General features: G+C 43.0%; 1 protein-coding gene across 6 annotated transcripts in view; it reads left to right on the top strand.

Moving 5' to 3' along the window:
- Nucleotides 1-25,092, top strand: part of GAB3 (GRB2 associated binding protein 3) — an 81,694-nt gene that overhangs the window by 34,259 nt on the left and 22,343 nt on the right. For 5 of the 6 annotated variants that reach the window (XM_083485153.1, XM_083485157.1, XM_083485158.1 and 2 more), the window contains exons 2-3: nt 13,340-13,643; nt 21,863-22,079. In XM_083485153.1, the coding sequence (XP_083341279.1) occupies nt 13,340-13,643; nt 21,863-22,079 (521 nt within the window). Of the gene's footprint in view, nt 1-11,933; nt 12,091-13,339; nt 13,644-21,862; nt 22,080-25,092 lie in introns of those variants that run through there. The other variant, XM_083485156.1, reaches the window with a different exon arrangement.

The following is a 25,092-nucleotide window of genomic DNA, read 5'->3' as shown; positions in this document are numbered from 1 at the left end:
GGAATAAGAAGTGAACAATGCTGATAAAGTTTCAAAGCCATTCCAGATGATGGTGGTTTATTTAGTTATTCTCACTGTTCAAAAGACTTCAAATCAGATTATTTTGTTGTAATCTTTTATTTACTTATTTATTCACTCACTCACTCACTCACTCAAAAGTGTTCCTTGGCTGCTCTTCAACGAAAATTATTCCAAGGAGCTGGTGTGCGAAGGTGTGAATAATACTATTCACGCAACATATAAACATGATATAGAAAACAACAGGTAAGCTTCACAACATCCAGACTAAAACCGGGGGGGGGGGGGGGGACAACAACAGAGGAGCAAAATACCAACCCAAGTATCATCTAAAATACAGTGGGCAAGCAGGAAGACTTTAACTTGGGTCCAAAAAGGGTTGCATTGTGCTCCATATGCCTCTTTCGGGGGACCCACATTGGGCAAAAGTTTCCTGCATTGCAGGGGGCTGGACAAGATGATCCTTGTGGTCCCTTCCAACTCTAAAGTTGCAGCAGCCTTCCAGGGTTTCAGGAAGGGGACATTGTCAGGCCTACATGGAGATACTGATGATAGAACCTGGGACCTATCGGTATCGGCAGTAGTGATTAAGATGGAACAGTGGAGTGATCCTTTATGTGTATGTTCCTATGTAATTTAGTTATTATTGCCCCCATATTGCAAACAGGGATAGGAAGGCACTGCTGAGCCAGGACTCCCAGTGGGTTCATAGCAGTGTGTCCTTTAGCTACTACAAGCGTGAGGTAAGGTGGATCCATGAGCCCACGAGATGCACAGAAGACTCTGGATGCAGTTATTTGGATCCTGACATTGTTAATCCCCTTTCCACAGAAGCTAAACTATCCTGCTTCACAATTGTGCTTCAATATTTCTTTTCTCATGTACAACAGCAAGTGAGACCACATTTTTCTAGGTTGTATAACTGAAATAAATTTATCAGTTCTTGATCAATATGGGAGACCATATTTATTTAGGGGAACGCAAAGATTTGTTACAAACACCGAGAGATAAAACAGGGTGGGAATTGTGATCTGGATAAAGACAATGGTTTAAAAAGGGTAGGGAACTCTTTCAAGACCATACATGGGTTTCCAGGATCAGGCAAACCTTCCAGTGGTGCATGTGGCCAAAGCAAAAGTGGGCAGAGCAACAGGTGTAAATGTTACCTTTGTACGGTAGGCTAGTTTCTACACACATCCATCCAGAGTTATTGTCAGAGTTCACAGACATTCCAGCTAGACCAAAATACTCAAGGCAGTTATAAAGCAGGAGCAATAAGGGGTACGACCTGTGGAAATTGCTGAGGGCCAGTCAGAGAGACCTGATGGGCCACATTAAGGTCCCAGGTGCAAGGCTTCCTGGTTTAAGAAATAACCTTGTTCTCATGCTATTTTCTGTATAAGTCATATTTACAGGCTCAAAAAATACGCCTTTTGTTATTTGATCATTCCAGCACCCTATTTTCCCCAGTAATAAACCATATCTATTTATCTAACCAATAGATTAACTGCTTCATATAAAGATAAACCTCTGAGTGGTTTACACAGTAAAATCCATGGCATCCACAAAACTAAAATACAAATAAGATGAAATACATACCGGTAACTGTCACTATCATAGTAGACAGCAGAATCAAAATACTGAAACAGAATACTAAGCAGCACAGTCTAAAAATTAACAGCCAGGAAATGCCTGAATAAACAAGCAAAAAGGCACCTAAAATAGGCTGATGCTTCTCAGACAGTGCAGGGGGAGGGTGTACCAGAGGGTTGGTGCCAGTGCGAAAAAGGACTACATCCACATTGTACCTAGATGGGTGGTGGGTACCACTCTTAGACTTCCTAGCTGTTTTCTGCTGCACCTGGAGAACAGCAGCCTGTTGGAACCAGAAGATTTGGCCAGCTAGCCCCACCCATGAAGAGCAAGAACTCTGCCATCGCTGTAACTGTTTTCCAAGGAGAAGCCTATTTATTTGGAGGCTGTTGTTGACTGTTGTTTTCTGACAGCTCTAGTGTGGAGATGGGGCGATATCTTGAGGGCAGGGGCACTCACCTTAGGCAATTGTCTGTGGGTGGGCTTGCTCTTAGGTCAGAGAATGGAGAAGCTGGGAATCAGGAGGTGGTAGATGTGAGTTAACTTGTCTTCCACGTGAGAGGTGGAGTGCTGAGGATCTATATCTATGTTGAAACCATTTGTGCAACAATGTGTATCCAGTGTCATTGATTTTCCCATTTAATATAATTTTGATTGAGCTATCACACTTTCCTTGCATCTTTTATCTGTATGAATATGCTGTTCTCCTTCAGCGTTAGAAATTTGCCAGGTGCATTTTGCTTCTGGCTACCAGCCACTTGCAATCAAATGAAGATGCCTAGGTGCCAGGATGGCATCTCCACCATCTGGACGTGCATGCATGGGGCTCCTTCGATCTTGACTATTTTCACACATTAGCAATACATCTTGTAGAATTCTATCCATAATATTTTATCTGCACAATCAGAATGAATTTCAGGAACCAAAAGGTCTTATTGAAAAATACAACTTTCAAGCTGTCTGGCCCCTAAATGGCAACTAGACATTGCGTTTTGGCGACTGTTACTCTGGTTAAAGGAGCCATTTGGCACATAGCACTGTTCACTACTATGGGTACCTTTGAACAAAAAAGCCATAAATCACTAAGCCATACATTGTTTTATGTAACAATCTGTCAGCCGCTGCATGCCCAACAGGACACCCTCCAATTATTGTAAAGGTAGACTGGGTCTGTACAGATGAAGGTGGTCTATCCGGTATGGTTGTTCAGGGCTTTACACGTTAATAATGGAACCTTGAATATGGCTCAGTAGCTCATAGGCAAGAGATGCAGTGCTTTTGGAAAGCTTTCATGTAGGGCATGAAGGCAATAGCCTTTTCCCATTAATGGTATTCACATGTTACATTCAATGGGTGTTAAGTCTGTGTATCTCTGCACACAAATTGTTGAGCTGTACAAATCAACAAAGGGCCACTCTTTCACAGAAACACTCGTACCTGTGTAGAGATGATTTGCTCAGAAAGCTTATCATTAGTCCCCAGCCCAGAGGTTGCATTCAACCATAGTGACTAGAAGCTGTTGATAAACTTATCTAAGAATCTGTCTGAATAGCAGCAAATTCCTTAAATGAACTGCATGATATATGTAAAAGTCATTCCTGTTGTTTGCCTTGAATCCCCTGCCAATCAGGAAGAGTGAAAGGAAGGCCTTTCCTCACACATTGTCCTAGCTCCAAGGCATTGGTGCTACTTGTGAATTGACCTATTGCAGCAGTGGCTAACCCTTTCGGGCTGAGTGCCACACTAATCCCTGGCAAACCCTCTGGCAGCCACATGTCAAAATGGCTGTGGAGTAAAAGTGGATGCGGTCCTTTTTTCTTTTTAAGGGACACATTTTCAGGTTCTGCAGGGGGTGACGGGTGACAGGCAGCAATCACAACTCCATCCCTGCCCCAGTGAGGACTACATATGCTCACTGGGTGCAGAATGACTGGCAAAGTGGGGAATGGGAAGAGAATGGAATGGAATGGAGGAAGCAAAGCTGACTGTCTTGGAACAGCAAAGAGGAGTAGGCGACTTCAACGATTTGTTGCCAGTCCCACTAGTATGTTAAAATCATAATCAGTTCATTAAGCAAATCTATCAGTGTTTTGAATATGTGTGGTTATGCGTATGTACACACACACACACACACACACACACACGTGTTTCCTTAACTGTCGCAGCCTGAAGTGTTGTTTTTCTCTTTCTTGCAAATAGTCCTTTCAAAAAACAAAAACTCCACAGCTTTCAAACCTATTTGACTTAGATATGCTCAAAGGAATCCATTCGCCTGACAGCAAATTTGCAAGTTTATTAAATAGCAGCAATGACTCATCCACTTGCAGCTGTTCCTGGGAGCGTAAATATACATAGACACTATAGATTAGGGTGTGCAATTTGGGATGGGAGCGTGGTTTGGGGGAAACAGATTTCTTTCGGCTCTGATTTTATTCTGAGCATGTGGCATTTTCACTTCTTCTCCCCACCCACAGATGAATGCTATCTTTCCCTTTTGTGTGTGTGCAAGGAGAAATGGGAGCTTCCCTGCTGTTTTTGAAAATTTCGGCCTCTGTATGCTTTTCTATAAAACATTCATCATACAACTAGAATAAGACAGTTTCAGGCCAATGCTCTTTGCTAGTAATGGATGGGTGTCAGTTGAGTGGGAAAGAGGGAGGTGTTTTCCCCAGTGATACTTTTTAATGCCAGAGAAAGGGAAGATTTTTATACCTCATGAAAAATAAATTGATGAAGGTTGGATCCAGCCATGCTTACAATAGACCCATCAAAACATGACTAACTTCATGATCCCAGGATGTGGTCTGGAGGCACATGAGGTTGCCACCTTGATGAAGGTCAGCAGGCCTTGATCTGGTCAATACCTGGATGGATGACCACCTGGGAAACACATGTACGCCAAGTGATCAGAGCAGTGAATGTTTTGCTTTCATATACAGTAGAGTGGTTTCTACATACACCCCTCTCAATCCTCCATTTAGGCATGCAAGAGTCATTATAAGAGTGCAATGACAATTTTCAGCCAGGCAAAAATATTCTAGGAGGGTATGACCCAAGGAGAGTCCCAACGGCCAGGTAGAGAGGCCTAGTGGGCAAGGTTTCCCACCCCAGCTATAGAACTTGAACTCTGGGGTTTTCTGTGCCCTTTAGCAAAATCCTGTTCCTTGTGGGCATCTTCATCCCAAAAGTTTTGTGCTTTAGAATCTTAAAACTTGGGGTAAGGTGAGTGACTTCTAATTATTATTATTTTAATAGGCCAGCACATCTGTTACTTTTAAATATGATGTAATTTTCAGCCTCGTTCTTTTTCAATCATTTGTCTGAAATGTTAAGAAGCCCCAACTCTACCCCAAGTACCCCACATCCTGTCAACAATAAGCCTTTCAGAAAAACAAAATGAAACAAACTACTCATGCCTTTTCTAGGCATTTTAAAATAGGCATCCTCGGATGCTGAAGCTGTCAGAGGTTAGACTGCGTTTCCAAGGCCAGGCATGAATGTGTTGAAAGACCATTCAAAATGCAACATGTACAAGATTCCTTGTGAAAGTCAGTTGCTGCTTGAGATTCCTGCATTGCAGGAGGTTGGACTAGATGCCCCTATGATAATATGATAACACAGGGTTGCTGTTTATCCTGGTTTGCTGTGTTGTCTGATTGCTTCTCCACAGCACAAAGAGCAGAATAAACATGCTCACTTTTCATTGGATACCAGGATTTGATACCCATGCTTCCTTCCACTGTAAACAGAGGAGATGGGCAAGGAGCTTCTCTTTGTGAACAAGTGTGGCAGTGGCTAATGTAGGCTCCTTTCCCCCATTGATTTGCGGCCAGGGTGCCTGACCATCTTGTGAACCTATCTCACTTTCTGCTTCTTTAGCTTTAATAGCCATTGTGAGTTATACCTTGCCCTCCAATGGCAGTCATTTTGTGACTGGTGTGCTCCCATTGCACCTTTTCCAAATTTGAAATGTGCCCAATGGCCCCAAAAGGTTGGCAGCCCCATCCTCACAACTGATCCTTATTCAGTGGATGCAGAGACTGCAAGCTGTTTGTGGGAGCATTTGGTGGTTTTAGTCAGAACTCTGTTGTTTGGCTAATAGTAGATGTCCCCATAAATGAAAAATGTGGGGATGATAAGCATAAAAAAGATATCTGGTTACACCCTGGGCATTGGACCAGGAATAAAATCACTGGTGCTTTTGCAATGGATTTCTTCATTTATGAAGGATGAATGCAAATTAATATAGATTTATGGAGACTCTTCAGCCAGGGTGCAATCATTTTGTGGAAGGCTACTCTCTCAAGCTAATAAAAGCAAGCGTCAGAAAGCATATAAACATAAAGTGTATATCAGAGCCTCTAAGCAATTAGGAGCTTGTTTCCAGGAATCCAAAAATAAATGTGATGCTTCTCCTCCCAGACAGCTAAAGAAAGCTTAGATTGATATGCCTATTTGGGCTGCTTTGACAATAATTCACCCTTATTTTTTGGAAAGAAAGAAGACATTTAGGACAAAACAGTCTAGGTCTCTCCCCCTACTTGCACTGAAGATAAAATTTGAAATTTTCCATTTGCCCAGTGGATTCCATTGTGCTGATGCCAATCAGATTAATCAAATCTCTCCCAATTCCTCTTTGTTATTCACATCTCTTACTTGTCAAGGACTCCTGAAGGGTTACATATAGTGGCTTCATTCTGTTGTTCAAAACACTGGTCAGTTGCTAACCATGTTTTCATGAAGGGTAAGGCTATCAGTTACTAGTTTTTCTCCCTTTCTCATAATGTGAGAACTTTGGGCCATCCAGTGAAGCTGAATGTTGGAAGATTCAGAACAGACAATAGGGCTTCTTCACATAACACGTAGTTAAACTGGAATTCACTAGTGATTGCCACCAACTTGTTTGGCTTTAAAAAGAGAAGTAGACAAATTCATGGAGGATAGGGCATGCATGGCTACTAGCCACAATGGCTATGTTCTGTCTTCACTGTCAGAGGCAGTATACCTCTAAAGACCAGTTGTTGGGTAGCACAAGATGCAAGACTGCAGTTGTATTCAGGTTTTGCTTGCAGGCTTCCCATAGACATCTGGTTGGCACTGAACATGACTATGAATTTGAGGGACCATCAGGGCTATCCTTAATGTTCGTATTAAACTGAACATTATTTAAAAAGAAAAAAATAATTTTGCAATAACTTAGATTTATTCATATTTTTACCTGCCCTTTACCACTAAATTGGAATCAGCTGTTGTAGCAGATAGTTGGCAGTAATAGAAGACAAACAGTTGTACTGGAGTAGATCTTTTCTCATTTTTTTAATTTCATGGAGGGTTGGTTTTTCCCCTTTTTTCTAATGTGGAAGAATATCAAAAGTGGCATAGGCTGCCCCTCAGTGTGAAGTGGTATAGTCTGTGCAACCACCTCCTCAATCAAGCAATTCATTTCTGCTGCGCATGTGTAGGCCTAGTCCAAGATGGCGATACATATAAGACGAAACATATAAACATAACAGACACAGGTCTGCTGTTGGTGCTTTTAATGGCAGTAGCTGGCATTAGGCCCTGAAACGGCATTGTTGGGGGGGGGGAGAGAGAAGGTGATATTCATCCCACTAAATTCAATACCCCTTCATGGTGTGGCAGTGGGAGAGCTGCCCCCTCACCTAGAGTCTGACGTTTCACAGCCCATTTTGATGCCTCATTCTGGAAGTAGAGACTTTGAAAAGGGAGGAGGGTGAACTAAATTTCACTTGACCTTCCCACTTCAAAATGTGCCTTGAAAGATTTGATGGTAGGAATAATATAACTGTATCTGCTTGCGTGTGTACCTCATAAATTACATTTATTCACCAGCTGGATCTATGGGACTTCTTACTAAGACAAAACGATTACAGAAGAAAATCCATTTTGAGGTGGTAATAGCAGGCTTCTGCTCCCGTCATTTACTGCAAAAGCACCATTAGAGCACATTATGAATTTAGTAATCTCTTTGACTGACAGGGTGGGGAGTAGCAGGAATTTGAAGCCTGATCATTACTTTGCTTAGTTTCACACCTACCCCTTTTCGCTTTCTTTCTCTCCCCCCCTTTTAGATACAATTTATTTTATGATAACAAAAAACCAAAAACATACACATTACAATCAAAAATTTAAACCATAAATCTTAATTGACTTCCCTCCACTCCCCCTTCTGGTTCCATTATTTTATACTTATTCATGCACGTCCATAAAATAGTATATTCTTAACAGTCCAGTTTTAAAACCTTATTCATCTTGTTACAAGTGCCTTTTAGAAGTTCAACTAATGTAGAAGCCTATACACAAAGCTTGCAAAGTATGCATTTCCCCTTTTAAAAAAATCAATGTCCTTTTTCTTTCTTGGGTTTCAAATTATCTAATATGTCCTGCATAGTTCACTAATTTGTTTTGCCAATCTTCTTTATCTTCTTTAGCGGTGGCTTCTTCCTTCTATAGGGATGGGCTGGTCTTGGTCTGACATCCACTCTCAGATGCAGGGACAAAGTCTTTCACTCAATAAATCCATTAAGTCCTGTACCTTTCAAAATCATAGCATCTGTTGTTGTTTTTAACAAAAATCATTTTCAACATTCTCTTCAAATCTTTATATGTCACTTCCCAGGCCTTCTTAATACAGTGGTGCCTCGCAAGACGAAATTAATTCGTTCCGCAAGTTCTTTCTTCTTGCGAGTTTTTCGTCTTGCGAAGCAAGGTTTCCCATAGGAATGCATTGAAAATCAATTAATGCGTTCCTAGGGAAACCGCTTGCCAGGCTGGCGGTGCGGAGAAGGGCTTTTCTCCGCACCGCAAGCCTTCAGGACAGGTACGGGAACAGAGGGGAAGGCGCGCAGCGCTTCTCCTCTGTTCCCGGGGCTTGCGTGGGAGGAGGGTTTTTCCTCCCCACCGCCAACATTCAGAACAGCATTCTGAATGTTGGCGGTGGGAAGGAAAACCCTCCTCCCACCCCAAGTCTTCAGGACAGCCATCCAATGCTGGGCTGCGGGAGGAGGCGTTCCCCCCCCCCGCCCGGCATTGGAGCTTCGTTCCGATGTCCGTTGGAGGGAGGAGACGTCCCCCCCCCCGCCGGACATCGGAGCTTCGTTCCGATGTCCCGCGGCGGGAGGAGACGTTCCCCCCCCCGCCGGACATCGGAGCTTCGTTCCGATGTCCCGCGGCGGGAGGAGACGTTCCCCCCCCCCCGCCGGACATCGGAGCTTCGTTCCGATGTCCCGCGGCGGGAGGAGACGTTCCCCCCCCCCCGCCGGACATCGGAGCTTCGATCCGATGTCCGGCGGCGGGAGGAGACGTTCCCCCCCCCCGCCGGAGCTTCGTTCCAATGTCCGGCGGCGGGAGGAGATGTTCCCCCCCCCCCGCCGGACATCGGAGCTTCGTTCCGATGTCCCGCGGCGGGAGGAGACGTTCCCCCCCCGCCGGACATCGGAGCTTCGTTCCGATGTCCGGCGGCGGGAGGAGGTCCGAGGACAGTGGGGAAGATGCGCTGCGCTTCCCCGCTGTCCCGGAGATTTCCCTATGGGCTGTCGTCTTGCGAAGCAAGCCCATAGGGAAATTCGTTTTGCGAAGCGCCTCCAAAACGGAAAACCCTTTCGTCTAGCGGGTTTTCCGTCTTGCGAGGCGTTCGTCTTGCAGGGTACCACTGTAACTTTACATTGCCACCACATATAGTAGCCTCTCATACCTTTTGCCCTCCCTTCCTGTTTTGTCTCCATCACAGTCAAAGCCTCCCAAATCAATTCACATGAGGTGCCATTTTTGTCGTGGACCACCCTTATTTTCCATTGCATTTTCCTTGAACCTCCCACCTCAACCTTTCCCACCTCGGTGGCTTGTACATTCACCTCTTTAAATTGTCCCATAGCCTCTGAAAGTAAATTAGTATTATCAACATTTTCCTTTATCTGATCGAACAGTTCTCTTTTAAATTCTAAAAACAAATCGTATAATTCATATTTTATGTTCTCTTGTCTTACAGCCCTGCTGGTTTGTTTCAACATTGAGATTTTTTCTTCTGCCATTTCTAATTTGGGATGAAGGGGGGCCAATTCTCTCCCCGTTTCCCAGCTTCCTCTCTAAGATTTAATTCCAAAACAAAAAGTCCTTTCCCACCAAGGAAGGTGTTATTTTGGCTTTATCAGTACTTTATTAGGCCATTTCACTAGACTCAGTAGAGAAAACCATTACTTCCAGCCTCTTTCCTACCCCCCTTCCACTTTACTCACAAAACCAGATTTTAACGGTTATATATTCCCATCAAAATGATTTTTAATTACCAATATGAATAAAACTATAATATTAATGTTATTTTAAAGTCTGATTTAGTTCAATATTAGCAATGAATATTATAGTCCTCTTTTTTTAATCATGATTTTAAACCAGCTGATACCTTTTAATAAAACAAGTCCACAATTATAATTCCATTAGGTTAGATGTCTTCAACACTCTGAAAGATCAAAAAATTCTTTCCTAAAAGTAGCGTAGATTCAGAGAGTCAGTCCAATCTTCCTTCCAGAGAGGAAATTTGTAGTATTCTTCCATTAAATAACATTGCAATCCTTCTCCTGTTTGACCTCCATTTTCAGTCAAGTTCAATCACAACATAGGATAGATTCAGGTACAAATTGAATTCAAGTCAATTTTGATGCTTTAAAAATTCTTGAGATTAGTATAAACAAAAGCTGTGTGGAATCTTTTAATCCTTATTGTTCATTAGTTAACTTATCTCCCAAAGTAAACTTCATCAACACTTCACTTGTATATATTTCGTGCTCGTGGCACCAGGAACGGGAGCGGACTTCCTTTTAACACTCCCGGTTTTTTGCCGAATTGATCAAATTAAACAGTCCTCACCTTTGCAGTCGGCTTCAATATGCTGGAATGGTAACCGCTTGTGGCTGGATCAGAGGCTTTGCCTCACAGAGCTTCGGTGGTGCCTAGTTCACCAGCACTTTCTTTCTTTTCCCCCCTTTTCTTTTTCTTTTCTTTCCTTTCCTTTTCCTTTTTCTTTTTTTTCAAATACTTTATTGAAATTCGTATATAACATAGATAATGTACACATGCTTGAATGAACAAAAATATAAACAGAACCGTATAAACAAAAACCATATACAAATAATCTTCTATATGTTTACAGAAATTAAACTTAACTTAGATTTATGCTGTTTCTCTCCCCTCCCCTTTTTCTTATCTTTTTACTAACATAAAATAAATGAGACTAGACTTCCTATCATTTCCTGGTGCGTCATCTTTCTGATGATGAATGCACCTATCATTATTAGCTTACTCATTCTATATTCTCTAATATTCTTACAACAATTTGTCTTATTTCTTATGGGCTACTTTAGACGAGGGTCAATCGAATGCTTCCATAGACATTATACCACTGTTATAATTTTGTAGATGCCTCTTATATTTATTCCATTTTTGAACAAACACTTGTCTTTTATTTCCGCTCAAACTGTTGGGCAATTGCGTCATTTCTGCAATTCCTGTAATTCCTGTAATTTACATTGCCAATCCGATAATGTTAGAACATTTTCCCCTTTCCAGTTAATTGCTACAAGTGTTCGAGCTGTGGCCGTGGCATATAGGAAAATTTACCTTAATTTTTTTAGGAATGTCATTGCTTAAAATGCCCAAAATGCCCCTGGCTTTTTAAAGAAATGTTAGCCCAAAGATTTTTGCCTCACAGAGCTGCGATGGTGCCTAGTTCACCGTCGCTTTCACTCGGCTCCCTCCCCCTCTCCGCACCTCTCTGGGACGGAGAGCAGAGACCAACAATGCCAAGGTGCCCTCTGTGAACAGCAGGACCCCGAGACACCCTAGTACTCCTCTTGGAGTTTTTTGGGGAAGTGCTCTTCCCAGAGGCTCCGTGAGGCCGAATCTGACAGAGCTGTCATATGCGTGGTCGGTCTGCCATGTCGCAGGAACCCGGAAGTGCCCTTTTTCACTTTCACCCTTTTCTTCACCAGACCCCTGAAAAGTGATCTGAAGGCAAGCACCAAGATTTTGGCAGGTTCTTCAACCCACCCAAGGATGAAATGGGGCTGTGTGCACAATGGCTGCATTCACATCACAGTTTATTCTGTTTTGATTACTTTTCCCAAACTGTTAAATTCCACGTTATATTTTAGCCTTCAAATGATGTAAAAGCCACTTCCGGGCATTTTGCACAGGTTTTGCATTCATTTCCGTATTTTCTTGCAAACAAATTTTTTTCTGGATGCAGATAACCCAGTAATTCCTGTACAGTATAGGGAAGTTTTTAATGTGTGATGTTTTACTGTGGTTTTATAATTTACCAGAAGTCGCCCAGAGTGGCTGAGGCACCCCATTCAGATTGGCTGCATATAAGTTGTTGTTGTTGTCGTCGTCATCACAAAGCTTGCAGTATATTCTACTGTAGTTCCAGAAGTGACTTGCTGCATAAATGCTGCCTGCTGCAAGGTAGCCAACATAGGACCAAGGCCACTGATATTGGGGGGGGGGCGCAAATTAGAGGGAGCTTTTGCTGAGAGCTTCATCAAACCTGGAGTTGGCTCTGTTCTGGGTTGTCCATAGTCCACCCTCTCCTGTGGTGAAGTTGAAGCACCCTTTCCAAATGTTTGGCCCATCACAGAGAACTTTGGGTTGATGAGAGAGATGATGCTCATTTGGGCTGGGCACAGCCCACAAAAGACATATCTCTCCCCTCTCTCTGAAAATCATGGTTCTCTTTGCTTGATGATCCCATACTAACCTCTGGACCATGGCACATAACAGCCATTTCCCGAAATCCTGTGACCTGAAGAGACTATTCAGCTGCCCAGACTTTGTTAGCTCAGAGATTGAAAGAAAACATTCTACCAAGGAAGAATGGTAGATAAAACTGATGGACTGTGCTGAAATGGCAAAACTGACTGGAAGAATTAGGAATCAGTGAGAAAATATTGGCATAAGGATCCACAAAAGAGGAGGAAGGAAGTCAAAGGGGATTTATTGATTATATCCTAATTGTTTTCTTTGTTATTGTTTGTAAACCTGGAAATCCAAAAATAAAATTAAACAAAACAAATCAGGCCTTTTCATTTGTTAGAATATGCTATATGTGATAGGAACCTGCATATTTACAGTTTGCACACATTTCTGAGGTAGGGTTACCAGACATCCCTGGTTCCTGGGGACTGTCCCTGGACAAATTCCTTCCCCAGAATGTCCCCAGATTTGCACATCTATCCCTCGGAAACGTGGCAGCGGCAGCCTCAGCAACCCGGAGCCAGCCTGGTAGCGCAGTTGGCTCTGGCTGGCTTCAGGAGCTGCTCGCTGCCATGACGCCCGCCATTTTTCCTCTCCAGAAGTCCCCATATGATGTGTCTTGTGCGGAGAGGAAAAATCAGTTCTGTGTGGATACCTATTTTGACATCTGGAGGTCTTATATTAACTTAAGATGGACAATACTGGTGGTTAGTGTGTCATTAATGCGAGTTAATAGGAGTATTATCATTATTATTCACATGTTCCTTTTTTCTTTCATTCCATCTTTGTTTTTATTTATAACTAAAAAGAAATTTCTGATGCAGCCTGAATCTTTTCTGATGTAAATGATGCAAATTATGCTCATCTGTATAGGGGGGAAATTCCAGAATATGTTCCTATTTAAATTATTTTGGCAGACACACATTGCCACCAACAATCCTTCTCGCTATTTTTTTCACAGGCTTGGCGAAAGCGCTGGTTCGTGTTGCGCCAGGGCCGAATGAGCGGAAACCCTGATGTCCTAGAGTATTACCGAAACAGCCATTCCAAGAAACCCATCCGGGTGATCGACCTGAATGAATGTGAGGTGGTGAAGCACTCGGGCTCGAGCTTCATCAAGAAAGAATTCCAAAACAACTTTGTCTTCATTGTGAAAACGACTTACCGCACCTTCTACCTGGTGGCCAAATCGGAGGAGGAGATGCAGGCTTGGGTGCACCACATCACCCAAATCTGCAACTTCGGACATTTGGAAGATGGAACAGGTAGGACTGGGAAGATGGATAAAACTCATGCAAAAGTGGTTCATTCACTGTTAATATCTTAAATGGATCACAGCTTGGTTGGAGAAAGTCTCTGACCATGTGGAAGCATTTTGCATACCTATGAAGGGGGCATTCCTCCCCGCCTCTCAAGTTTTTTGAATCTTGTATTTTGGAACATGTTTGTAAAAGTTTCCCTGACCAAAACCACTTTTAAATATATCTGCTTTTGTCTGAAATTTAGAGAAGCAAGCACCAAAATCTTGAAAGAGGCTTTCGCAACCTGGGGTCCTCCAAATATTTTGAACTACAAATCCCATCAGCCCCAGTTCAAAACCTCTGGAAGGCACCAGTTTTGGGGGAGAACTCCCTTTAAAGAGGCAGGTTTTCCAGTCACAATTCTCCAAGAGATTTGCAGCGTGCACTTTCATTTTTATGCCATATGCCCGGGAATGAATCATCTTGCAGATGGCTTGTTGATTACGAGAAATGTTTCAGTGTCCCTTAAAAGAAAAAAAGGGGAAACTAAAAGCCAGTTTTCTGATGTTATCACTGGAACATACCAAATCTATATAGCACTTTAATTTGCTTTTAGACTTGGAGGACGCAGCTTAACGTCAGATGCATTTAGCCCAGTGTATTTATTGATTGAGGGGATGGGTTGCTAGAATCCTCAGCTTATATTATCAGCCAACATAGCTGAAGCTCAGTATATTTGCAAGGCAAAAGAATTGCTGAGTAGCAGGCAAGCCACAGGGCAGAGATGGGGAACCCTCTGAATATTTTGCAGGACTACAATTCCCATCAGGCTTGACCATTGGCAGTGCTGGCTAAGCTGATGGGAGCTGAAGTCTAACAACCTTTTTGGAGGATCACAGTATCCCCATCTTTGCCTTAAGAAGCACTGGAACATATGAAACTGCCTCATACTATGTCGGACCAATGGTCCATGTGGCTCAGTATTGTCTACATTGATAATCAGTGGTTCAGGATTTCTGACAGGGACTCTCCCAGCCCTACCTGGAGATGCTGAGAATTGAACCAGGGACTTTATACATGCAAAGCAGAGTTACAGCCATTCCCACTGTGGTTGCAGGTATAACTGGCTGATATTGGGGAAGGGGCTCCCTTAAGTACTTTAGTCCCAAGCCATGCAGGACCTTGTGTGCTAGTGCTAATACCTTGAATTAGTTTATTGGCAGCCAGTGCAGTGCTCTGAGTGACACATGGTTCCATTGGGCTGTCCCACTTACCAACCTGGCAGCCATATTTTACACTAGCTGCAGTCTCTGGATGGTATTAAAGGGCAGCTTCACGTACAGTTCATTACAATAGTCCAGGCAGGATGGACCAGAGGTTTATGTACTCTCCTATCTTGCTCTGTAGTCATATGTGCAAGCTTCAGTGATTTTTCTTTTCCCAATTACTGCTTCAGCTTATCAAATAAAGCTTTATTCTGATGGTGAAAGCAGACTGCTGCCTTGATTGCAGAGCAGGGAGCAGGAGGAAGAGAAGGAGGAGGGGGGAGAATGAGAACAAACATAGAATCTCTTTGCTCCCTCCATAGAAAATGGACATACATAATTTATGGTCCGCAGATGCTGCCATGTGCCTTTAATGGACCTCAATTTTATTACTAGGCTCTTAGGAAAATGTGCAGAAGGCCACCGGCTTCTGTCCTTGGAGCCTGGCTTCAGATGTCGGCACAGCCCAAAGGGACACTTTCGTATTCTCACTTGCTCTCCCTGCAAAGAGCATTTGCTAATGGGCTGGAGAGAGTACTCAGAGGAATTAGTGCTTGCCAGTTCTGAGCCTTGGAGATCAACTTTCTGCCCCTTTACTCTGTGTGACTTTTGCTGTCTGTTTCTCAGAGACATTGTGCATTTGCTGTGGATTAGCTGCATGTAAGCTAGCCATGTTCATTAATTTCAGTGGGACTACTCTTGAATAGGGCTAACATTGGCTGAAGCCCATGGCTGCCAAGGAATGAACTGGAGCCCCTAAAAATGGCCTGTAGAGGGTCGGGGAGATCAGAATCCAATCTGCTGACAAGATCCTGATCCTTTTCCCTTGGGTATAATATTTGTTGGGAGGGGGAACTTTCAGACTCTAATTACTCTATGTGCTGCTTTCCTGCACCTTAGCGGCCCTCAAAGCAGCTTATAGTCAACAAAATACAAAACTGGAAACTGGAAAACATCAAATATCCATAAACAAACCCAGCAACCAGAGTACAAAAAGCAAACACGGTCATTAAAGTATTCGGAGGAGAAACGTGTAAAATAATTGGAAAAGGTGTTGTCTTAATATTTAGTAATCTTGTGTGGCACCAGAGAACTAGTTTGTTATCAAAAGCAAGGAAGTGAAGGAGACAGAGGACAGAAAGTGTTTGTGAGCCCACATTGCTCAGATCATGGTTTCAAGGTTGTGATTTCTGAACAAGGTACTTCTTCCTTGGGTATGTCCATGTTGACAGTTCAACTTCCTGCAAGACTTGGCTTCACCTCTGTCTCCAAAGTATCTAGCACTTACTCCACCAGCAAGTCATAGGCTCTCAAAGAGGAACTCCTTTGCCACTCATTTGAAAAGTGGGTTTGCTTGCACGTCATTATGCAGTGCAGCCCCTTAAGCCTTGGATACCCAACGTGATGCCTCAATACTTTATGGGACTACAACTCCTGTTATTTCTGACCATCAGCAATGCTGGCTGGGGCTGATGCAAGTTGGAAGTCCAACAGCATCTGGAGGGCTGTGTGTTGCCTTAAATTGTTCATGTCAAAATTTATTTACTGACAGGTGTAAGAATCTTTGAGATTCCTAATGAAATCACTGTAAACTCACCTCAGGGATGGATGATCAATGGTAGAGCATCTGCTTCACATGCAGAAGGTCCCAGTTTCTTTCCCCTTCCCCAGAATGTTGACCTTAGAGACTGAATGCATTTGCTAGTAGAAGCTTTTAAAAAGCAAGCAAGCAAACAAACAAACAAACCCAACTCTCTCATAATTTGAGTGCTCATTTGCATATAATACCCCTTCCAGAATACATTCAAAACACTTGCCCCAGATGTACATAAAGCCAAGACCAGACTTCCAGCCCATTAGCCGACCCTTGCTAGATGGGCTTGCTCGTTTCTTCAGACGGCCTCCCTCCCTTTACAGCCAACACTGATTTTCCTTCCCTGCTTCTGGTGGGTTGTCTGCCTTTTTTGTCTGTTTAAATATCTATGTTCACAATCGTATGGGTGCTGTTTTTATCTTCCTATATACATAAAATTTTAAGGCTGTCATCACGCAGCCACCATTGGAGGATTTGGAGTGCCACATCACAGCGTAGGGGATGTAGGGGGCGGGAGAGAGCCAGCTTTCAAAGTGGCAATTTTAAACAACAGCATCTTGTATGAAGGGAGGATGGAGGCACACAGAGGAGTTGCAAGGGGATGGGAAGTTCGAAAGAGCTGTGAGGGTTTTGGGTGAGGTGTAAAGGGACAGGGTGGGGAATTGACAAGAGGGTTGGGGGGTTGGTGAGCAATGTAAGTTGGGGGGCAGCCCCTGTTGATTATATACTTGAAGAATCATATATCATCGGTTTTAATTTTCATTTATTTGTTTATTCCAAGAACAACAGCAGATTGTGCAGGTGTTTAGGGATAGGGAGAACATCCTGAATGAGGACGTGCCACATTGGGGAAGGTGGACTTTGGCATGTTAAGGCAAGGGGTTTGTTGAAGGGAGGTGAAAGAGGGGAGGTGGGTGGAGAGGATTTGCTGGCTGGGAATGGTTTGGGAAGATAACTACTTCTCATTGCATTAATCCCAGACTCCAGTTTGCTGTGATTTTGTATACATTGGTCCTCAGATAAGCATAGTCATTTTCAGTGTCAGCTTCCGCAAATGTGCTCAGAGCATTTGCAGAAAATTGAATGGTCTGAATACAAGTATTGTAAAAAAACTCTCTCTCTCTCTCTCTCTCTCTCTCTCTCTCTCTCTCACACACACACACACACACACACACACACACACCCCCTCTCTGCTCAGCACGATACTGTCCAGGTGTTTTGGACTACAACTCCCATCATCACAGCTGATGGGAGTCGTAGTCCAAAACACCCGAAGGGTGCCAGGGTGGGAAAGGATGTTTTCTACCTGTTTCCCTGGGAGATGCAAAATGGCTTACAATAAATTATGCAAATCGAGGGATTCTTGTTTCTTCCCTTCAGTGGGCAGCTTCATTTGCCTGAGTCTGAGTTCTCTCCAGAGATTTGGATTCTAGCCTTGCCAGTTTTATCTGAATGTCACTGAGGTTTATCTTCAAGGATCACACAGCCCATTAGAAACCCTATCACTATTAACAAGGGCTCCAGGACAGTTGGAGCAGATGGATGAAATCCATCTTACCTCCGGCACTCCCCAAACGGGCCAGCGCCTGAAGAGAGAGCACAGTTTGGAGAGATTTTTAATTGATGTGCTGCCCCCTCCCTCCAGTAATTGCAAAAAGAGCTCACAATGCACAAAATGCCCAGCAATGATATGTCATTCAGAAGACATATTGCATCGTCCTCCCTGCTTCCCTGAGCAGTGTGATTTTCCAAGGGTGGTGCTTTGGGTTTCCTTTCAATGAAAGATCATTGGAGATTTAATGATTTTTGTTTTGCTTTGTTGTTACTATTTTGGTTTACTTACTAATTCCCATGTTGGAGCTTGGGAGGGCAGTGACAGGCAGCATTGCACTCTGAAAAGCAGCAGATCCACTCCCCCCACACCAGACCTCCCCCCCTCCACAGAAAGGTAGCTTAAACTCCCTTTTCCCTTCACTTTACCCTCTCTGCCCCCAGTAATCAGATAACAACCTTGATCCCCTTGAAGATGCTATTCTATCAGCCGGTTGGGAAGCACAATGAGCCTATTTATTTATATATAAACATATGTATACATTTTGCAATCAAGCAGTGCATCAATTCCATGAAATAAAATAAATAAATCCCCCCCCCCCCGGTTACCAATTTAGAGAATGCCTGTCCCCTCGCTGCTTTGGTATCCTTATTGGGTCCATCCCCCCACCCCCAAAATATGGTGTCTGATTGGCTGAGCCTGCTGTCACTCTCACCCTGGGGTGGAAATGATTCAGTTTAAAATGGTGAACAGTTGCAGCCTTGAGAACAGTGAGCAGCACTTCACTTCCTGGCATGGGCATAGCCAAAGGGGGGCAGTGGGGGCAGCTGCCCCCCCCCCTAGACCAAGTAAAACCATAGAAATACTTAACTAACTGACCAATGACATCACTTCTCCCCCCCCCCAAACAAAAGTCCTGGCTACGCCCATGCTTCCTGGTGCAGGACCATTTGGTGCTGCCAGCTCCCTAGCCTCTGGCTGCTTGGGGAGAAGGGCACCCAGGCTCTTTGGGTAAGGTGGGTACCTAGGCCTTCTAGTCTGGCTCTAACTGCACCGGTTTCTGGGTTCTTGTCCCAGAATATTTGACCTTTTATGCCAGATTTGGCCTGGGACATGTGCAGGAAGATTGATTTTGCAAAATAGAGGCCATTTTATCCAGTGGGTTATTAATTACACCGTAGTATAGTCTGCAAATTCTTTTACATACTTGTTCAAATGCCACTTTAAGGTGCAGCGAGGACTTCCAACACTTTCTAGTTAAGCTGATTCTGCTAGAATGGCAGTGCCATTGCCAGACAAGAAGGCACTTCCGGAGGACACAACACCCATCTCCCTTTAGCAGTAACCCCGATAGTTTAGAATATTGATCTTGCAGCCTTTTTGGAAGTATCATTGCTGGCAGCAGCACTGCCCATTTCTGTGCATCAGATGAACTCTGTATCTGAAAAGCTGTTTGTGTTCCAAATTGGTCCATGACTCATTTAACAGTAAGATTTAAGTGGCTTTTCTAAAATGTGTAGGCTTTCATTGTAGACATAATGTAAATGCATGCATGAGTTTTCCTTTGCTTTAATCAATAAGCGTGCACTTGAGTGTGTGGCTGTTTATAGAAATAGATGTAGATCTTGCAAAGGCTTTAGAATGACACCTTGCCGGGTAGTAAATACACAAAAGTGGTATCCTAAGAACAGATCAATCTTGATGGAACTGCTTGGCTCTAGAACAAAAATGCTGCCATCTGCTGGTCTTATGGAGAAAGGCAACCTGATTTTGCAACCTGAACAAATATTTTGTTCCCCTGCCCCTTTTATGGAAGATAGGAAGATGCCTTATAATGAGTCAGACCATTGATCCATCTAGCTTAGTATTGTCTACACTGATTGGCAGCAGCTCTCCAGGGTTTCAGTCAGGGAGTCTTTCCCAGCCCTTCCTGGAGATGCTGGCGATTGAAGCTGGAATCTTCTGCATGCAAAACAGGTGTTCTGTCACTGAGTAGTGGTCCCTCCCCATGAGTTGATACCAGTCCAGTCTGGCTCCACATTTTTTGTTTTCTGTACCCCTCCATCCTGCCCCATCCCTCTTTTAACTTGCAAATTCCACTTATCCACACAGAGGCTGGGAGGGGCTGGCTTGTCTTACCGCCTCTGTGTTTCTCAGGTGGTTTGAAAAGGACCATGCAGAACACCTGTCTGTGGGAAGTGTTTGGCTGTACATTTTGTAGACTACAGTTTGTCTTCCCGCAGTATAAACACTTTGCTTCTTGGAAATGTTGCGTTAGATAATATCTTGGCCTCGTTTCCCAGATACTGTTTATGGGTTAGGGAAGCTGAGCTTCTCTTTAATGTAAACACTTGGTGGCTATCCATAATGGAAAAATGTGACTTTAAATATCAATAATTGTTGTTATTGTTGTTGTTGTCGTCATCAAGATTGGGTTGCATACTGCTATTTAAGCAGTGGCGGTGGTATGGCCATATGAGGTGCTTGGAGGGGGCTGTCTCAAATATTCTTACCACCCTCCGCACAGGTTGGGGAAGCAGCCTTTTTGTAACTTTTTTTTAATTGTTAGAATACTACATAGTGCAAAAAAATACACAGTGTGAAATATTACTTTATTTATGAATTGCCTTTTACATATATGTCCAGGCAATTTACATGCATCTTGAAATTATTTAGAAATTAAATAATCAGTCAATCAGAATAATAAGAAAGCAGAAATAGTTTTTCAAGCAGTGCTTAAACAACCACCCCCCCAAAAAAAACACCTCTGAAGCTAAGTTTAAATACCATACAAAAAGACACCCAGCATTTTCATCCAGCTGGAAAAGCCTGTCAAAACCAAAATGTCTCCAGTTGTTTCAGAAAAATACAGATAATGGCTGTCTGTTGTATCTCAAAAGGGATGCTGTTCCACAGAATAGAGGCAACCACATTGAAAGCCCTTCCTTAAGTAGGCTTCTGATATTTGGGGGACTTTAAGGAGTCCTGCAGAATGCTACCCAAGTGGATAGCCAGGTTATCCTTTAACACCAGCCTAAAATAGTATAGCTGGCTTATCTTCCTTTTTTTTTTTTTTTTGCTGTAGTATCTTTTTGGCATTAATAAAATCCCCATCAACTCAAAGTTCATTTCATTAACACAATCCTTCAGGAAACATAATAGAGCTCTCAGTGATAATAACGAACACCCCAAACCTAGTATTCTCCAAGGCCCATCTCTCTCTCCCACCCCACTCCACCAAAATGTGTTGAAATTCTGCATGGGTTTCCAAATGTTGCAACTGTATGAGTCCACTGGTTGATTATAAATACAGCTGTGTGATACACACACACACACACACACACACTGCTTGATTGTAAAAGAAAAACCCTTTAAAAACTCAAAATGATTTACGTAAAGAAGAAAAGAATAACATTATCAGTAAAAAACTGTTTTAAAAAGCTATTGAAAACATTCCATTTTACCTATGTTGTGAACACGTCTCTTAAATTAAGTTTTCTTTTAAGTCGAGATTATTTATAACCTCCTTTTAAATGTTGGCCCTGAAGAAAACAGAAACCCAGGTATACACCAGTACTGATTGTTTCAGTCCAATTTGGCCACAGCACATAGGCTTTCTTCCAGTGCTGACCTCATCTTCCTCAGTACTGTAGATTTACTCTTTGTTCCAACAACCCTGGACGGACAGAAGGTAAACAATGAAGAAATTAGTATAGGCCACAAATCCTTCACTGCACTCCTTGGAAAGAATCAAGCCCCTTACAGGATCAAGGCCAAACTGACTTCCTGACAAGCACCGTCAACTTATAACCTTTTCTTTCCTTTGTCACAGATTCCGGAGACAGCCTCTCCCACACCACCACTTCCCCGCAACCTTCACCAGCCGCCTCTGCCCACGCCTTGAGGGTTGCAGACCCTTCCCTTTTGGCTGACCAGGCTGCTGCGGATGCTTCTGCTGCAGAGGAGACAGCAAGCGAGTCAGAGTCTGTCTTCCTTCCTGACTATCTGTTCTTATCGAATTGTGAGACCGGAAAACTCAGTCATGTCAGGTATCACCATAACTCTCTCTGATACAACCTTCCTCCAACCTTGTGGCCTTCCAGATGTTGCTCAAGTACAACTCCCATTAGCAACCGTGTCCTGGCTGGGGCTGCTGTGAGTTGTGGTCCAGAACATCTGGAGGCCAGTGGGGAAGGTTGAATGCCTTTCAGTTTTTGGGGGCAAAACAGGGTTATTCCCAAAGTAAGTTTGGAATCAAGGGAACTTAGCACATAGATGTAAGTTCATAAATTGTGGTCATATGTACACCTTATATTTAAAGCTCTATGGTGCCACTTTAAATAGTCACAACCTCCCCCAAAGAATTCTGGGAGCTGTACTTCATTAAGAGAGCTGAGTTCCCTATTCCCCTCACAGAGCTACAGCTCCCAAAATTCTTTGAGGCAAGCCATGGTTGTGTTATCATAGTGCTTTGATTGTATGATGAGAATGCCACCTAGCTTGGTGGCTGAAGTAAGATTCAACCATGGCAATGACACAGAGCCCTCCACACCTGAGGACATAAAGCTAGCTTAGGAGGCACAGGGTAAGCTATGTGGCACAAAGCTCTGACTGCTCTCTGCCTCTCAGCATCTGAGGCCTTAGGTAGCTGCCTCCCTTTGCATCGTAGGGCCAGCTCTGTCAAGTTGATGTTAATATTTCTCTACATGGTTGCATTGCTTAGTATTTTTCAGAATGTTTTTCATAGGCCGATGGACCAGACCCATTGTACGTGCAGTTCTTTCTACATTTTAGTAAGGGTGCGGGAAGTCCAGGGCTGCATACACACCATGCACTTCAAGCTCATTCTGCTTCTCTAGAAAAGATTCATAGGAAGCGTAGTTTACTCCTCCCAGGGCTACAATTCCCAGCACCTTTAACAAACTACAGGTACCAGGATTTTGTGGTGGGGGGAGTAATGTGATTTAAATGCATGGATATACACAGCCTAGATAGCCTCTTCTGCTTCTATAATTCTAGGAAATGGTCTTATACCAAGTCAGACCATTGGACCATGTAACTCAATACTTTCAACATGGCTGGCAACGGCTCTTAAGGTTTGCAGTCAGTCTTGCCCAATCCCTACTTGGGTATGCCAGTGGTGGGCATGGCCAGAGGCAAAAGTGGGAGTGGCCAACACTGAAGCAAGCAATAGATGTGACTTTGTACAACACACGCACAACATACACATCTCTCCATCCAGGCATGGGAAAGACATCTCAGAGGACATATTTCAACCAGTAAAAGTGCTCAAGAAGTGTGTAGGGGGGTGTGAGAATCCTAGGAACCAGCTAAAAGTGCCTGTAATGCCCCATTTCTTCTCTTACTTGTCTCCTAGGTTAGTGGTTGAAGTAAAATTCCACAATGGCAATGAGACAGAGCCCTCTACACCTGTGGGCATTAAGCTAGTTTAGGAGGCACAGGTTCCTTATTCCAGTTGTAAATTTTCCCAAAAGAAAGAACAGTCCTACCCTTTCAGCTCCCCCATCACATTCTGTTCTTGTTTTGGTGGGGGGAGAGCTACCCGTGTTTCCACTGAAAGAAAAATGCAGGAAGCCTTAAAAGTCAACCTGACCTATAATCCCCAAATTTCTTCTTTGCGCTTAAAACGGCAATCAGATGCTGAATATTTTGAAACCGTAAAAACCTTCCAGAGTGCCTCTTGAAGTCAATATCTATTTTGTTTTCAGCGATGGCTATAACAAAACATGAGTACCACAAATGCATCCACAAGAGAACAACATAATTGCCCCTACAAATAAAATTACTCCTCTATATTGTAGTCAACAAAATGTTCTCCTCGATGGCTTGTCCTAAAAGCTTTCCTGGAAAGGCAAGGTAGAAATGAATAGAACGGGGGGGGGGGGGGGAATAATTTAGGACACAAAGCAAAATTAAGCACTCTGGAATCACAATTATTTCAATGGTAGTGAGAGTTAAGTAAATCAATGAGAGTTGATGCCTCAGTTTTAGCACAAAGGCTAAAACAAAACTAAGTATTTTGTTGTCCTTTAACTCTGATACTGTTTAGAGGAAAGTAAAAATTAAACAAAAACTTGTGGGATGAAAAGCAATCCTTCCACTCCCCACCAGGCAAGTATGAAATCACCATATTAAAAATGTTCGTACCATGTTTTCCAGCAAATTCTGGAAATGAAATAGGGTTGTTATTCTCACAATTGACCTCATATTCCACCAATCACCTCAAACTAAGCAGAATGCAGAGCTATCCAGCAGTGGGAACGGGATGTTTAAAGCAGTATTTGGACATTTTGACAAGATAAGAATGTGCATCCCTCATGTCCATCTAGATTGCAATGACATTTGGGGTGGGGGTGGAGCAGAACCAACAAGGTCAACTATGCAACTTATTTTTTTTTATCAACATCAACAGTGAATTCCATAATCATTCATCAGACAAGAACCACAATTAGCATATATATCCAAAGGCATGTCAGAACCATAAATTTCAGATTGCTTGATGAAGTTCCAAAGCAGTTTTTCCCATTCATTCCCAAGAGAGGCTATTCTCTTTGGAGCAAAACCGCAATATGTGGTTTAACAATCAAATCCCTCTTCCCAGGGAACTCTTGAGAATTTTTGCTCTGAATAGGGGTCTCCTAAGAACTCTCAGCACCCTTAACATATGTCAGTTTCCATTAATCTTTGAGGGAATCAAGAATTGTTAAAGTGGTATCGCAGCACTTTCAATGTATGCTGTGAATATGGACTAAAATAGAATATTTAAAAAAACACAAAAAATGCACACTAACCAAAATAATTTAACCATAATTTGAAGTATTGGTTGGAAAAAAGAGGGAAGAGTGGAATGAAGATGTGCACAAGAAGATCAAATTGGGCTGCTCAAGCCCCATTTTACACTAAATATCCCGGGAAGAGTTAGGGCATGTGTCCTCTTTACATTTTTTGTATTTAAAAAACCCTCATCCTCCCTGCACAATTCAGGAAGAAGGAAAGCAAAAGCACATTTCCCCCCTTTCTCATATTCACTGATTTGCTTAG

Source organism: Podarcis liolepis (genome assembly GCF_965112155.1).
Source record: "Podarcis liolepis genome assembly, chromosome: Z".
In the NCBI taxonomy this organism is placed as follows: domain Eukaryota; kingdom Metazoa; phylum Chordata; class Lepidosauria; order Squamata; family Lacertidae; genus Podarcis; species Podarcis liolepis.
The sequence above is the reverse complement of the archived record's forward strand: the minus strand, read 5'-3'. Positions and strand labels throughout refer to the sequence as shown.